The sequence below is a fragment of the Periophthalmus magnuspinnatus genome, chromosome 24 (genome assembly GCF_009829125.3).
Source record: "Periophthalmus magnuspinnatus isolate fPerMag1 chromosome 24, fPerMag1.2.pri, whole genome shotgun sequence".
Lineage (NCBI taxonomy): Eukaryota > Metazoa > Chordata > Actinopteri > Gobiiformes > Gobiidae > Periophthalmus > Periophthalmus magnuspinnatus.
The window spans coordinates 10,370,183-10,383,261 of NC_047149.1; the positions used below are offsets into that span (position 1 = coordinate 10,370,183).

A 13,079-nucleotide genomic window follows, 5' to 3' on the forward strand; every position below is an offset into this window, starting at 1 on the left:
CTATGTCACAGTCACTGGCTAAAATGGACAAGAATAGTCCTGCTTTTAGGTGTAAATATATAATATGATTACTATGAAAAAGAACAGGTCATTTCTAGCTTTACTCTTAGAAGCACATTTGACAAACACATCTTTAAACCTGTGTACATATAATCATGCTTCAGTCAGAGACCAGGAGACTGGAATCTCTTTACAAATCAGCACTATGACTTCACATGAAAACAGACAATTACCACTTAGCCTGTTCCCAACCAACACATATAATGCCATCTGCCAGTGTCAATATTTACATAGATGCATTTGTAAAGTCATAATTCACAAACTATTTACCCCAGCAACTTAAACCTGTCGTGCTAAGCTGTCAATATAGTCTTTTCCCCAGGTACAGTATAAATAAACACGGGGATAAAACAGGATTCAACCCAGGATCACTCTAGCCTGAAATTATCTGTGTAATTCTGAAAAGAGCTTGCATTCCATCAGTTGTATATGCACCAATGATTAATAACCATTATCGATTATCTACCACAATATTACCATGTATGTGCGAATGAGGAGTAAATGAATAAATTGACGACTATAACTTGACCCTTCCAAGAGCAGAGACGTGAGCACTGACCCAGGTTCCTGAAGGGCCTCTGATGGGGGACCAGAGAAAAGAAGCCTGGTTTCAGAGCATTGGTGATGATGACATCAAACAGCTCCTCAAAATCCTTCCTGGAAAGTGCAAGAATGAAACTGTAGACTTTATAGCTGTACAAACCAACAAAAATGTTGTTTCTCTTGGCTTAATATAAGTGACTGCTTTGATTCTTATTGTGTTTTGGAATTGGTATACAAGTTAAAATGCAAATTAAAAGGAGGTTTACATGACCTTTCTGAGGTCTGTGTAATCCCTTGGTCAGGTAGGTTTCATTGCAAGAAAATTCAATCTTGTGAACTGGACAAAGGGGTTAAGAGTGAATATTTTTATGTTTTGCCCCTCATCCAAGTGGCTCTTCAGTTCTGATATGAAGAACAATTGCCAGAATCCAATTTTCTTTTGCAAAAAACTTTTCGGATGTGTATGTGGGTCTCCATTGAGGTGTTATTACTTTGGAATGTCCCACAGTACCGCATTAAACTGATCTATTTTGTATTTATTCAATTATAGATGTTTTAGAGCCAGTAAAAAACCTTGAAATATATGCCTTCTTACTGTGAGTGGGGTTGCATCTCCACAGATCTGAAATGTAAGTGATGTTTAATGCCATACTGTGGAACATTCCAGACAAATCAATAATATCTGCATGGAGATGATCAAGTGCCAGACCCTCCACCAGAGATGTTACATAGTGCACCTTTAAATTAAGGTACATTGTCACTCTTCTTCTGAGTCTCACCCCAGGACGTGTTCACAGATGAGGCGGCAGTAGTCGCTGTGGGAGCTGGTGATGAGCAGCAGCACTTTGCCCGCTGTCTTCATGGTCCGGAGCCAGGTCTTCACAGAGTCAGAGCAGGGCTGCAGGTACCGTCCCGGGTCCCTCTTCACACATGGGAAGTATGTACCGGCGTCCTCTACACAGACAAAAAAAAAACCTAATGTGAAATATGTGAAATATTGCGAGGTATTATAGCCTGCAGTTTTAATTAGTAATTTTTTATATTGACTGTACAGAAAAGATGACAATATAAAAGCAAAATAGATTTTTACTAAATATCACAAAACATATTAAAAATAATGTTGATTTTCCGAGAGGTAATGGGAACATAAATGCCATTTCATCTCAAACAGCAGAATTTATACACATGTAGGAGCAGTAACATTTGAAATATGAGAAATAAATAAAAGATACAGATAAATAAGAACTGCTAAACAAATACATGAAAGCACATTTCATGTGGCCTTTTTCAAGTGGTCTATTTTTTCTAGAAATTGGTTTTGTATACCACACCATAGCTGAAAATACAGACAATTGACCATAGACTAGTTCTGGCCAAAAAAAAAACAAAAAACCAAAACCCAAAAAACAATAGAAATCATCAATTTTACTTTTCAGTAACTTGATAGTCCTTGGTACCTCATGTCTTGAAAAAAAAAATATCTACTGCCCTCTGCTGTTGGATAATTTTTATAGCACCACAAACATTTTTCCAAAGGCACATCACTGTTTCTGCCTGTAGATGGGGAGAAAAGCCAAGCTGCAAGTTCCTATCTGCACTGACGGTCAAGAGTTCCCGCCAACCTGAATGTGTTCAAAAGTTACAATTACCCATCACAGAAATGGGCTTGTGATTTCAGAAGTGCAACAAAAATGCAACACCACAGTCTTAAATCTGGAGTTGTGGCTATGAAAGGAAAATAAAGTTTAAAAACATGTCAACAAAAGCATCCACAAGGCAGGAACTGGAGTAAGAAGCTGTGTGTATATGGGGTGTAAACAGGGTGATCACCTCAATTTTTTTGTTTTTATCAATCATAATACACAGAAACATTGGAATAAAAATAGATGGCAATGTATTTTAACCCTGAAAGCACTAGGATGGGATGAGTTTCCACAAGATGAGACAAGACACAAGATTGAGTTCATGCGAATGAGACAAGATGGGATTTTGACAGTTTTTAATACATTAATTGTGCAGTTCAATTCACAATTTCAGCTTTGCCTTTTCTTTCTTTTTTATTATTTATTTGCCTTTTTCTACTAGTCTAAATATTTTTGCTGTCAATATAGAACTGCTTTGCCTCTTAAGAATTGTAACTCGCCAGCACTTCACCACAATTCATCAAAGACATCAATGAAAAAGTGTCTAAATGGCCTAAATGGCTATGCAGGACAACCTAAAGAGGAGCAGTTGGTCACCATGTGAGGAAATACTTGTCTAGACCAAACTGATCTAATACAGGAATGTTTTATCTCTTAAAATTGCGGAGAGTTCATACAGCGGTGTCCGAACTCTGGACTCTCCTACTCTCTCCCCCAGGCTCCGTGGGGCTGTATGGGCGGGGCCTAAACACTGATTTGTGATGGTTTGTGTGGTGTTGGGCTGAGAGCCAAACACACAACCAGCCATAGCGCTGTGGTCATGAGCTGTGAAAATGACCCGGGCAATCTACACAGTCCGACTGGGATCTTGTCCATCTTTTAACGGACAAACGGTCAAACATTATAAAGAGTACAATGAATTTGAGGCAGTAACAAATACTAGACTGTAGGGATAAAGTCAAGTCTCGCTATGTCAACAAGAATCCTGCAAATAAAAAACTTTTACTTGTCATTAGGCAAGGCATCTTTATTTATATATTGTTTTGTTTAACACATTTCAAACAAAACAGCAACTCTATGTGCTTTACAAAGACAGTAAAATACAGTATCAGTTGACAATGGCAACAAATGAATTATGGATATTCTCTCATTTTTAACCCTGTGGAGGTTGAAAGTCACCTGCAGGACTCCACTGAAACAGAAGGTTAAAATCATGCATGAGATACATGCGTTTTATGCCATGCAGTGGAATTTTCTAGCCAATGGTTATTCCTTTAACAACATTCCCATGGATGTTGAAGGTAACCCTCTTCCAGACCAAATAAGAGTTCGGTTCATGGAGATGCAATGGTCAAATTAAGGTTAAATGGTTTTCATTGTAAGAAAAACATCCATAATGACAAAAGAAAGCTTTTTAGTCTTTTTATGGCAAATAAGTTATATACTGTGGCTTTTCATCAACTGTAAATCAAACCCAGAACCATCTTGTTGTGAGACAGCAGTTTATCATGGAGCACAGTACTTGTAAGCGGCAGATCTGTGAGGGCAGACAGCACCTGTGGAAAACACAGCTGTCTGTCTCAGGCCGTTTTTAGCAGCATGGCCACAAATGACTACAGCACATCCCTCATAGTCAAGAGTTTGCTTTGACCACTGGCCACAAGGGAAGATTCTACTTTCTCTTTGGAAAATAATGAGAATGCAAATAGTAGGGATCATTATAATTATGTCCAAATGTCATGGCATAAAATTAGCACTGTATTTCCTCACGGTAGATTATTTGGGATTAAGATCTTTATTATGCTAATGCAACAAAACAATTTAGGCAAGCATATAGACACTGCAATTCAATTATGCAATTTACAGGGCTTGGGGCAATTGAAAATGTTTTGCTTTGTATTTCATTAACCTAAAACATAGGAATGAAAAATATCCAAATCTCTGGGTGCGCCACTTTCACAATATGCATTTCACAGTACAATATTTATTGCAACATTTTGAGGAGACAAATAAAATTGTGAATATGCTACTTTTTCCTTTTACAATGGCTTGGCAAGTCTTTGGTTCATTGGTATTATTGTGAGACTTTTGATGAAGCGATATCACGATATTTTGATTACTGTTACGTCCCTACTAAAAACAGAACAATATAGGCACAATTCTCCAGCTATGTAGTCTGGACTAAGCCTAGCTCTAGGTCTGGACCCATGCACTGCACCGAGGCACCCATTGCTCCTACCCCAGAGGCATTTGAAGGATGAGTCAAATGCAGAGGACCACTTTCCAAATCTTAATCTTGTTTGCTATGGTCCTGGAAAGGTCCACATTGTTTCATCACTTAAAACTCATGGATAAATCAGTACATTTAAAATGTGTTAAGTTGCTGTATGGAGGTCCCCGTCTTTGAACGAAGCTCTAAAAGATAAAAGACCTAGAACAATAGCGAGCAGCGGAGGGTGTGCGTTGTGGTTTTTGCCCGATCCCAGCGGGGGAGTGTGACGTGGAGCAAAGCAGAATGTGTCATTACACTAAACCACGTGTATGTTTAGAGGCAGCCTCTCCAAATATACAGAGCTTTATCTTTGTCTTTACATCAGAGGCTGGGTCTCAATCACACAGCCGCTGGGCCAAATGGGGTCAGATAGGAGAAGATTTCAAATTAGTATAGGCTACTCACACGTGATGACCTATGTTTTCACTGCTATGTCTGATTATTAGATTTGCTGATGTACATTTCCTTGATTTAAAGTTTAAAGTAGAGTAGAGGAAAAACTGCGGTTCTATGCAGGGAATTGTTAATTGATGCACTTTTAAAACAAAACTTAACACATATAAATATTAATCAAAATGTTTATTATTTTGTCTTACTCTATGACGAGGATAGGTTACTGAAAATTGGGCAACCGTTTCCTATTGTGCTATTTATTCAACAGTATGTTTCCAGCACCTAAATGTGGAAATATATATAAATGGCTTTGACAATCATAAGTCAAATTATAACATTAAAAGCTAAAAAGGCAGTTTGGTATAATATGGGCCATTTAGCTGAAATAATAGCCATGTTGTGTGAACAAAATCTTAATGTTAAGCCATGCTTACAGTCTAATATGGTAATACTGCAGCTGTATTTAAACTATGAAATAATCACACCGTTAAATTACCCTGAGGCTTAAATGTGTTTAAAGCGATAGTGCTGACTCATAAAGGGAGAGAGGCAGGTAAGTGGAGCAGGAGGGGTCAGGCCTGGCTGTACTCGTGCAATCGTGATGAATGAGGGAGCGGCATATGCGTTTAGACTCTTAACACCCTTTCACTGGGCTTTCTCATATCTCCTCTGCACTGTGAGTGTTACTGTATTTAGAGAGGCTGGTTCTTTGCTCTCAAACCTACAGTATGTGTGCAGAGTCAGCTGCAGGGCAGGTTACTGCAGGACACACATGGGTAAAGAGGAACAAAGGCTGAATACAAAGATGAAAATTAATTTTCTTTAAAAGTAAGCATGGTAAATACATTGTGAGGGTGCTTTATACATACTCAGACACCTATTCAGCTTTCCAGTTTGATGCTTATTGAATTGTTAAATTTATAACTTATAATTTATAACAATTTGTGAGAAAAAATGTGATTACCGGTAATTCAAAATTCTCAACATACAGAGAAACTGTCCAGCCTCCCATGTTTAGACATGACTGTACACAAGTAAGGGCTGAACTGTTGCATACTAAACAGACATTGGCTTATCACAGCAGATCAAAGAACCAGAATAATTTCCAGTGCACTCACACAAAAACAGCGGCAGGCAGACGGGAGGGAACAGTCTGGATCTCACTGTAAACTGTGTGGACCTGCCTTTCCTGAACACATTAAAGGCACTGTTCTCAAGCATCACAGAGATCACGCTGCTCTAGGCTAATTTGGACTATGGTAGTTTAGTACAGATGATACAGATGTCAGCATTAATTACAATATTAAATGTGTTATTTACACAACAAAATACACCAGTTGCTGAAAGTGAGGTTGATTCTACACCTTATTAGAATTGATATGGGCCTTTTGGAAATACAGCTCCAGTGAGCAAATTTGTAAAAATAAAGACACATAACTGATGAATCCAGCTTAGAGATTCTAAAACTTCTGCAAGACAAAGTCATTTAAATATTGGTTAGAAATTACTTACATTTTAGTTGTCCCACCTTTAGGTAAAGGCAAAACATAGCGGTTTTACCAAGATTATGGAAAATTGCACATTTAAATTGATAAATGAAAACTATGTAACAGAGGTTGAATTAAATATGAGGCAGTGATTAATAAAGGTTTTGGATCAAGGTCATCAACTCCCGTGGATTTATTTGGGTCTATGGTGTGGAGTGCATTTAAGACCTCCATGTAAGTGAAAGGTTTTTAAGAGAAAATGTGACTGCTATGTGTCCGAGGTTCAGACTCAACATAATCAAGATCAAAAGGATCATCATTATCCAAAACACCACATGCAAAATTGAAAGCATAAAATATTTCCTATTTAGAATTTAGAATAGCTGCATCTAATAAAATATCACTGGTAATGTATGAAAACTAGGTTCTAAAAGGGACCTTACTATCCTCCAGAACTTTGCCAGATTTCCTTGACTTATTAAAGTCAGCGCAGACATGATGTAAGATGTTTTTGCCTTTCTAACTGATGATAAAGATTTTTCTTTTTTTACGCAAAAAAAGCCCAATTCAAATCTGATCTAGTTGTGTGTGCAGTTTCCCAGGCAGGATTGTTAAGGATTGTTACAGGCCATATCAGGGTCATGATGCTAATCTTAACCTGATACCAATGTAATACAAGTCAGAGATGAAGGCCTGCTCATTCAAATGTTTATATGATCTTCTCACCTTCACACAGGGATGTATCTTTTTCTTTTTTTTTATCTTTTCCCAGACAGTTAATGTTTATATTGCACATTATAAGAACCTCGTAATGTTCCAGTTTAGAAAGCACCGTGAACAGATCATTAAGAGCATTTTAGGTGCTGAAGGTGCACCATAAATACCAGCAGTAGCCAGTTTTTTATCACAGTCATTTACAGCTAACAGACAGAGAAAGATATTCAAAACATTTGGGCTTTGATCAGAAGAATACAAGGTCCACAGACAGATGATCTTTAGCATAAATGACACCACCTCCTGTAGATTGCCTGCCACAATAAGAAAACTTTGTAATTTTCAATATTGATTTCCTTATCGCTTATTTTATTTAATAACCAGGTTTAAAAAAATATAAATATAACTATTTCTTTCATTTGCACAGACTTTAATGTAATCTAATTTAGGTGTGATACTACGTACATTCATATCTATAATTCCTGGTTCCTTCCTTCTCCTGAACTTTTGCCTAAATTATGGGGTGAAGTCCACATGAAGAACACTTTGTAACTGTGTGATGAATTTGAATTCAATATTAATATGGATTATCTAAAATGCTTTGTTACAGGTGACCAGTGTCCACTATTATAAAGCAGCATCTCTCCTGCGTTCCTCATAAAAACTGAGCACATTGCGAGAGGAAACACAGTACTACACTTATAATGTAAGGAAACAATTGTTCAATCAGGTTTTAATATACCCTTCTTTATATTATTTACAGTCTTGCATTAATTTAATTTTAATTTTAATGTATATTTCTTATTTATTACTATTTGCAATTCTGCATGTTATTACGGTGTTTTCTTTTGACAGGAGGCCTGTCCACAGTTATCAGTAGAAGTTTCCTTGAGGAAAGCTGTGCTTAGAATGTCCAGTGCGAGTATCCAGTGCTTAGGTCAGAAGGAAAAACTTGGTGTGTCATTGGACTAATCAAATTAAATGTAATAACATGGCTGTTTTCTGTTACAGAGGGCAAAAACAGAGCACTCTGGTGTCCAGCTGTTAGACGTATCTGTGAAAAGGGGGGGAGAAGCCTCTTAAAAAAAGACTAAACCTGTAAGTATCTAAACACTTTATTGGTTTAGGTTTCATTTTATGCTTTTCAATGGCAGTCTTTCTCTCTTTGTTTGAATTCAGGAGTCAGCTGAGCCACAAGTGAATCTGCCTGTGGTCAAGAAGCAGCCAACAAGTGATGATCCTGACTCTGATTGAGCCTATCTGCATGTGTCAACAGGAGGGTCTGCTATGTTTGTACATGTCGAGTTCCATTTCTTTGTCAATTAATTTTTCTTTTTGGGGTTAGTGTAGTGATTACATTTTATTTACAGCAAATAAAACTAAAATTAAATACAAGTAAATAAAAAAGTAAATAAATAAAACAATAATATAGTATAATAAGCAATGTGGTTAAAGTCAAATGTTTTAAGTTGAATAATGAGGAGCAGTGTGGTTTTCTTCCCAGTTCCAAAACTGGATCAGCTCTACACCCTTCATGCCTGAGAGTTCATGGAACTTTGCCCATCCAGTCCACTGTGCTTTGTGGATCTGGATATTTGCTAAGGGTTGTCCAGCCCCCGTATGACCGAACCAGGAGCCATGTTCACATTGCCGGCAGAAATTCAGACCTGTCCCCAGTGCATGTTGAACTCCGCCAGGACTGCCCATTGTTTTTATGGACAGAATTTCTAGGTGCAGCCAGGGACCAGAGGGGGTTTGGTTTGGGGACCACAGGATTGCATCTCTGCTGTTTGCAGATGACTGTTCCGATGGCTTCATCAAACCAGGACCTGCAGCATGCACTGGGGTGGTTTGTAGTGTGAAGTGGTTGGGATGATAATCAGCTCCTCTAAATGTGAGGTCATAGGTCTCAACTGGATAAAGGTGGTTTGCCCTCTTTGGCTGGACGAGTCTCTGCCTTAAGTGAAGGAGTTCAAGTATATTGGGGTCTTGTTCACAAGCGAGGGAATGATGGCGCGTGAGATTGCCAGGCAGATCGGTGCAGTCTGCAGAAATGCAGTTGTTGGATGGGACTGTCATGGTAAAGAATGAGCTGAGATGAAAGGCAAAGCTCTTGGGAGGAAGACCCTGGGAAGACCCAGGACAAGCTGTTTAAGGTGCTCTGGGAACGCCTTGGGTTTACCGGTGGAGCTGAAGGAAGTGTCTGGAGTGAGGGAAGTCTGGGAGTCCCTGCTGAGACTGCTGATCCCGTTAACCCGGCCCCAGATAAGCAGAAGAAAATGGATGCATGTTTTAACTTTTTTAGTAACTTAACTTATAAGTTATGATGTAATCAATTTACTCATAATGTTCATTGTATATATCAATTATTAAACACCACAACAGCTGAAATATTAGTGGACAACAAAAAAAAAATTAGAAAATGTTCCCTACTAGGAAAAATATGTTTCAACGTTCATTTAACAGCCCTGACTGTATTATTTGATTATAGCACTCTCCACATGAAATAGGGACAGAAATGAACTTGCCATGTGGCAGAGTTAACCCAATGTTCACTATATGGGTGATGTACAGACATCGTGGCAGGAGGGGAAGGAGTGGTCCGAGTAGTGGTGCATTCAATGAGTGTGATCTGGTATTTTTGCAGCTTAATGCCATGTTACAGATGAAAGTGCTGACGTTAAACTTGGATTGGCTGGTTTACCATTTACCATAAACACTGGTGCCATGCCTCAGCTCCACTTGGCACATCCTGGACGTTTTAGTTCACTGCGCAGAATGGTTGAACTCTGTTGCAGCTAATAAAATGCTGATTAAAAGCTTACATTTTTATCATCTGGTTCAAGTTTGACCACAATTCCCAGCTCCTGCTATATACACACAGGCAGAGTATCAGGGTTCTCACACAGTAGAACACCAACTCCTCCCGGTAATTATAGTACAACATGGGGTCGCCAAGGTTACCTTCTCATGTCTCCTACACAATGGGTAAGTTTACATGAACACCAAAATCTGCTTATTATCTGATTTCTGGAGCCTTAAAACCTACATGTAAACCACAAAATCTGATGTGAGTAATCACCGGACCATGATGTGAGAGAAATCAGGTCATTTTGTGGTTTACGTGTTATTTTAATATTTTTTTAGTGTCAAAAATCAAATAATAAAAGATTTTGATTGTAACAGCGGCCAGTGACCTATGACCCACTGACACAAAGGTCATAGAGTCAAATGTACCTGGCAACTATGGAAGATCTGTACAGATCAGTACAAATGACCAATTACTTTGCCCACATCCTCCTAAAAAGGGGTGGGCAATATTCTATTTGTTTTTTAAGATTATGCCAATTATAATATTTTGACAATATTATACATATGCTGAAACAAACCTTGGTTGAGGTTCAAAATGTGAACAGGCTTTAAAATGACAAAAGTGAACACATATTGCCTACAGCCTTCTTTGGAAGATTAAGAATGAAACTAAATTTCAGCCTATCTTTTAAACAGATTTAAATGAGTTTGTATTATAGATTATATAATATCAATATTATATACTCAACATTCAAATTTAGCATTTCTCCACTAACAATTGCAATATCCATTGTTTAATGTTTCTACACTTAACAGTAGCTCCATCAGACTCATGTTGATGTTCTGCTCAATTATGGTTGAACCAAGACAATGTGATCACAGCTAAGCAAAAGAAAAATGCAATATAATGTAGTGGTAACTGACCCAAAACCTGGGAATGATTTTATTATGATTTTATTCACTTTACAGAGTACAAAAATATAGTTCTACTTTGCCTTTCAGTTGTCATATTATAGCTCAACGGAAACACTGGTCCTTCATAGGGAGTACTTTAAATGCGGCAGTCGCCACTCAAGGTTTTCTCTATGTATGTTTAGCTGTGGCCAGAATCAACCAAAGACATTCGTCCCACTCATGAGATAAGTGCTATTCGTGACTTGAGCACGTTTGGTGGGTCTGACAGAATAAGCAACTTCAGACGTCCATATCACTAAGAATGGTTCAGTGATAACTCCTCACCGCCCCTCGAAATAAAGTCACACCAAAACCAATGACTGCCTCCAGGGCTCCTCTTGGTTTGCAATACTGGACTCTCGTGCCCTGGCCTCCGACTTTAACTAAGGAGGAGCATGTCTGTGCTGGTGAATAGTTATAATTTGCCCAAACACTGGGCCAGTAAAAATAAATTAACTAGAACAATCAGATAACCCAATAATTAGATCTGACTGTAGGTGTATGTTTATATCCCCAAGAGAATCTGATCATCAAAAACAGCTGGTAATGTGTCAGTTAATCAATGGATTTTTAGAGCAAGTGTTGGATTCAGAAGACAAAGTAGAGTGAATTTCATCTTCATTAATTTCTGTCTTTGCCCCATTAGCTTACCCTCGTTTGCATTAGTTTTCTTGTCTTAATCTGCATAGGTGTGAACAATAAGAAAAAAATCTGTTTACTCACATCAAATGTTACATGACAGTTCAATCTGGTAACTCTAGAAATCAGATAATGATCAGATTTCTGGGCAGCAGAAGGAGCTAAAGCCTGATGACTTATTTCATGAACTTGAGCCATAAAACAAACCAACTACTTACATAATAATAATAATAATAATCATAATAATAATAATAGTAATAAGAATAATCTATATTTGTGTAGTGGAGAGCTATGGAGTAACAGCCTCCGACTCTGGTTTGGCTCCTAGCCGCCTGTCTGCGTAGTCACAATGTTCTGGGCTACACCCGCACGGTGCATACATTGTGTTAACCTCCAGTCACTGCTGTGGTGGGGCTTTTTATAGAAGAGACTGTTTGAAAAAGTGAGTAATTCACCGAGATGAAAGTCTGTTGTTTCTCTGCTGCGCTGGCAACTGTCTCAACTGTGTCATATTTCATGTGCACTATGCAATGGCACTAACACAATCATACAATAGTACACAATATTATACCATATTTTCTGTACAGTTTGGATCAAACTAAAACATTTAAGTGCAATATCTGCATTGGATGTAATATTGAATTTACACTGTAAATTCTGTCATGACAGAAAGAAGCACAAGCTTCCAGATAGAATGGTCCTGGGTCCGGCCTGGCGGCACACCCTCACTGAGCGGCAGGTACAGGCAGCGCTCAAACTACACCCAGAATAAACAGCATTATTGTACATCATGAAAATAGGCCCATTATGCCACTTACTCTGCTTTGATTGGGGTAATAAGATCTAACAAGGCACTTGCTGCACCAAAATAAATCTGAAAATGAGAGTTAAATTTGATTTCATAAGCAAGTAATCTGCTCTCTCTATATTTATAACATCAAACAACTCAGAAGAATATCTTAATCAGTGAGTAGAATTACTGACCACATTTACTTTTGAATCAAGTTTCAACAGTATACCTCCTCAGACCTCTAAGTAGAAGGCACCTGAGATAAACATGACCTTGTTTTGTGACAACGTAAACAAAACTATCTCATAAAATATTATGCAATGCACCACAATTCTGTAGGAACAAGATGAACCTGTCAACAAAGGCAAGATGGCTGCAGTGGACTTGGGTTGTTTTCGTTTCTCAGGTTGGTCAAGCTTCTAACCTTTTCCAAAGGCACCCTATAATTGCATCAAGGAGGTCCATTCATAAAGCTCCAAATGGCTCTTAGTGGCGAATTTGGTTTATTAAAATACTCAGTCTACGCCAGTGTCATTTCCCTGCTTCAGGACACTATGTTTAGCCTTGCTTTCCTGCTTCAGGCACAAAAACATGTAATTACTTTTGTCAACTACTTCTCACATAGTTGTCGCACCAAGAGCAACATTTCAATGATAACACACACTAACATGGATCACAAACACACACACTCACATGGATCACAAACAAACACTCACATGGATCAGACACACTCACATGGGTCACAAAAATTCTTGTCATAGTGATTTACAAAC

At 38.2% G+C, this 13,079-nt stretch overlaps 1 protein-coding gene across 1 annotated transcript in view; it reads right to left on the reverse strand.

Moving 5' to 3' along the window:
* The window catches only part of nt5dc1 (5'-nucleotidase domain containing 1), a 34,297-nt gene that overhangs the window by 11,699 nt on the left and 9,519 nt on the right, over window positions 1-13,079 (reverse strand). The window contains exons 7-8 of the mRNA XM_033990930.2: window positions 1,383-1,557; window positions 620-717 (exon numbers count right to left, since the gene is read on the reverse strand). Of these exons, the coding sequence (XP_033846821.1) occupies window positions 620-717; window positions 1,383-1,557 (273 nt within the window). The remainder of the gene's footprint in view (window positions 1-619; window positions 718-1,382; window positions 1,558-13,079) is intronic.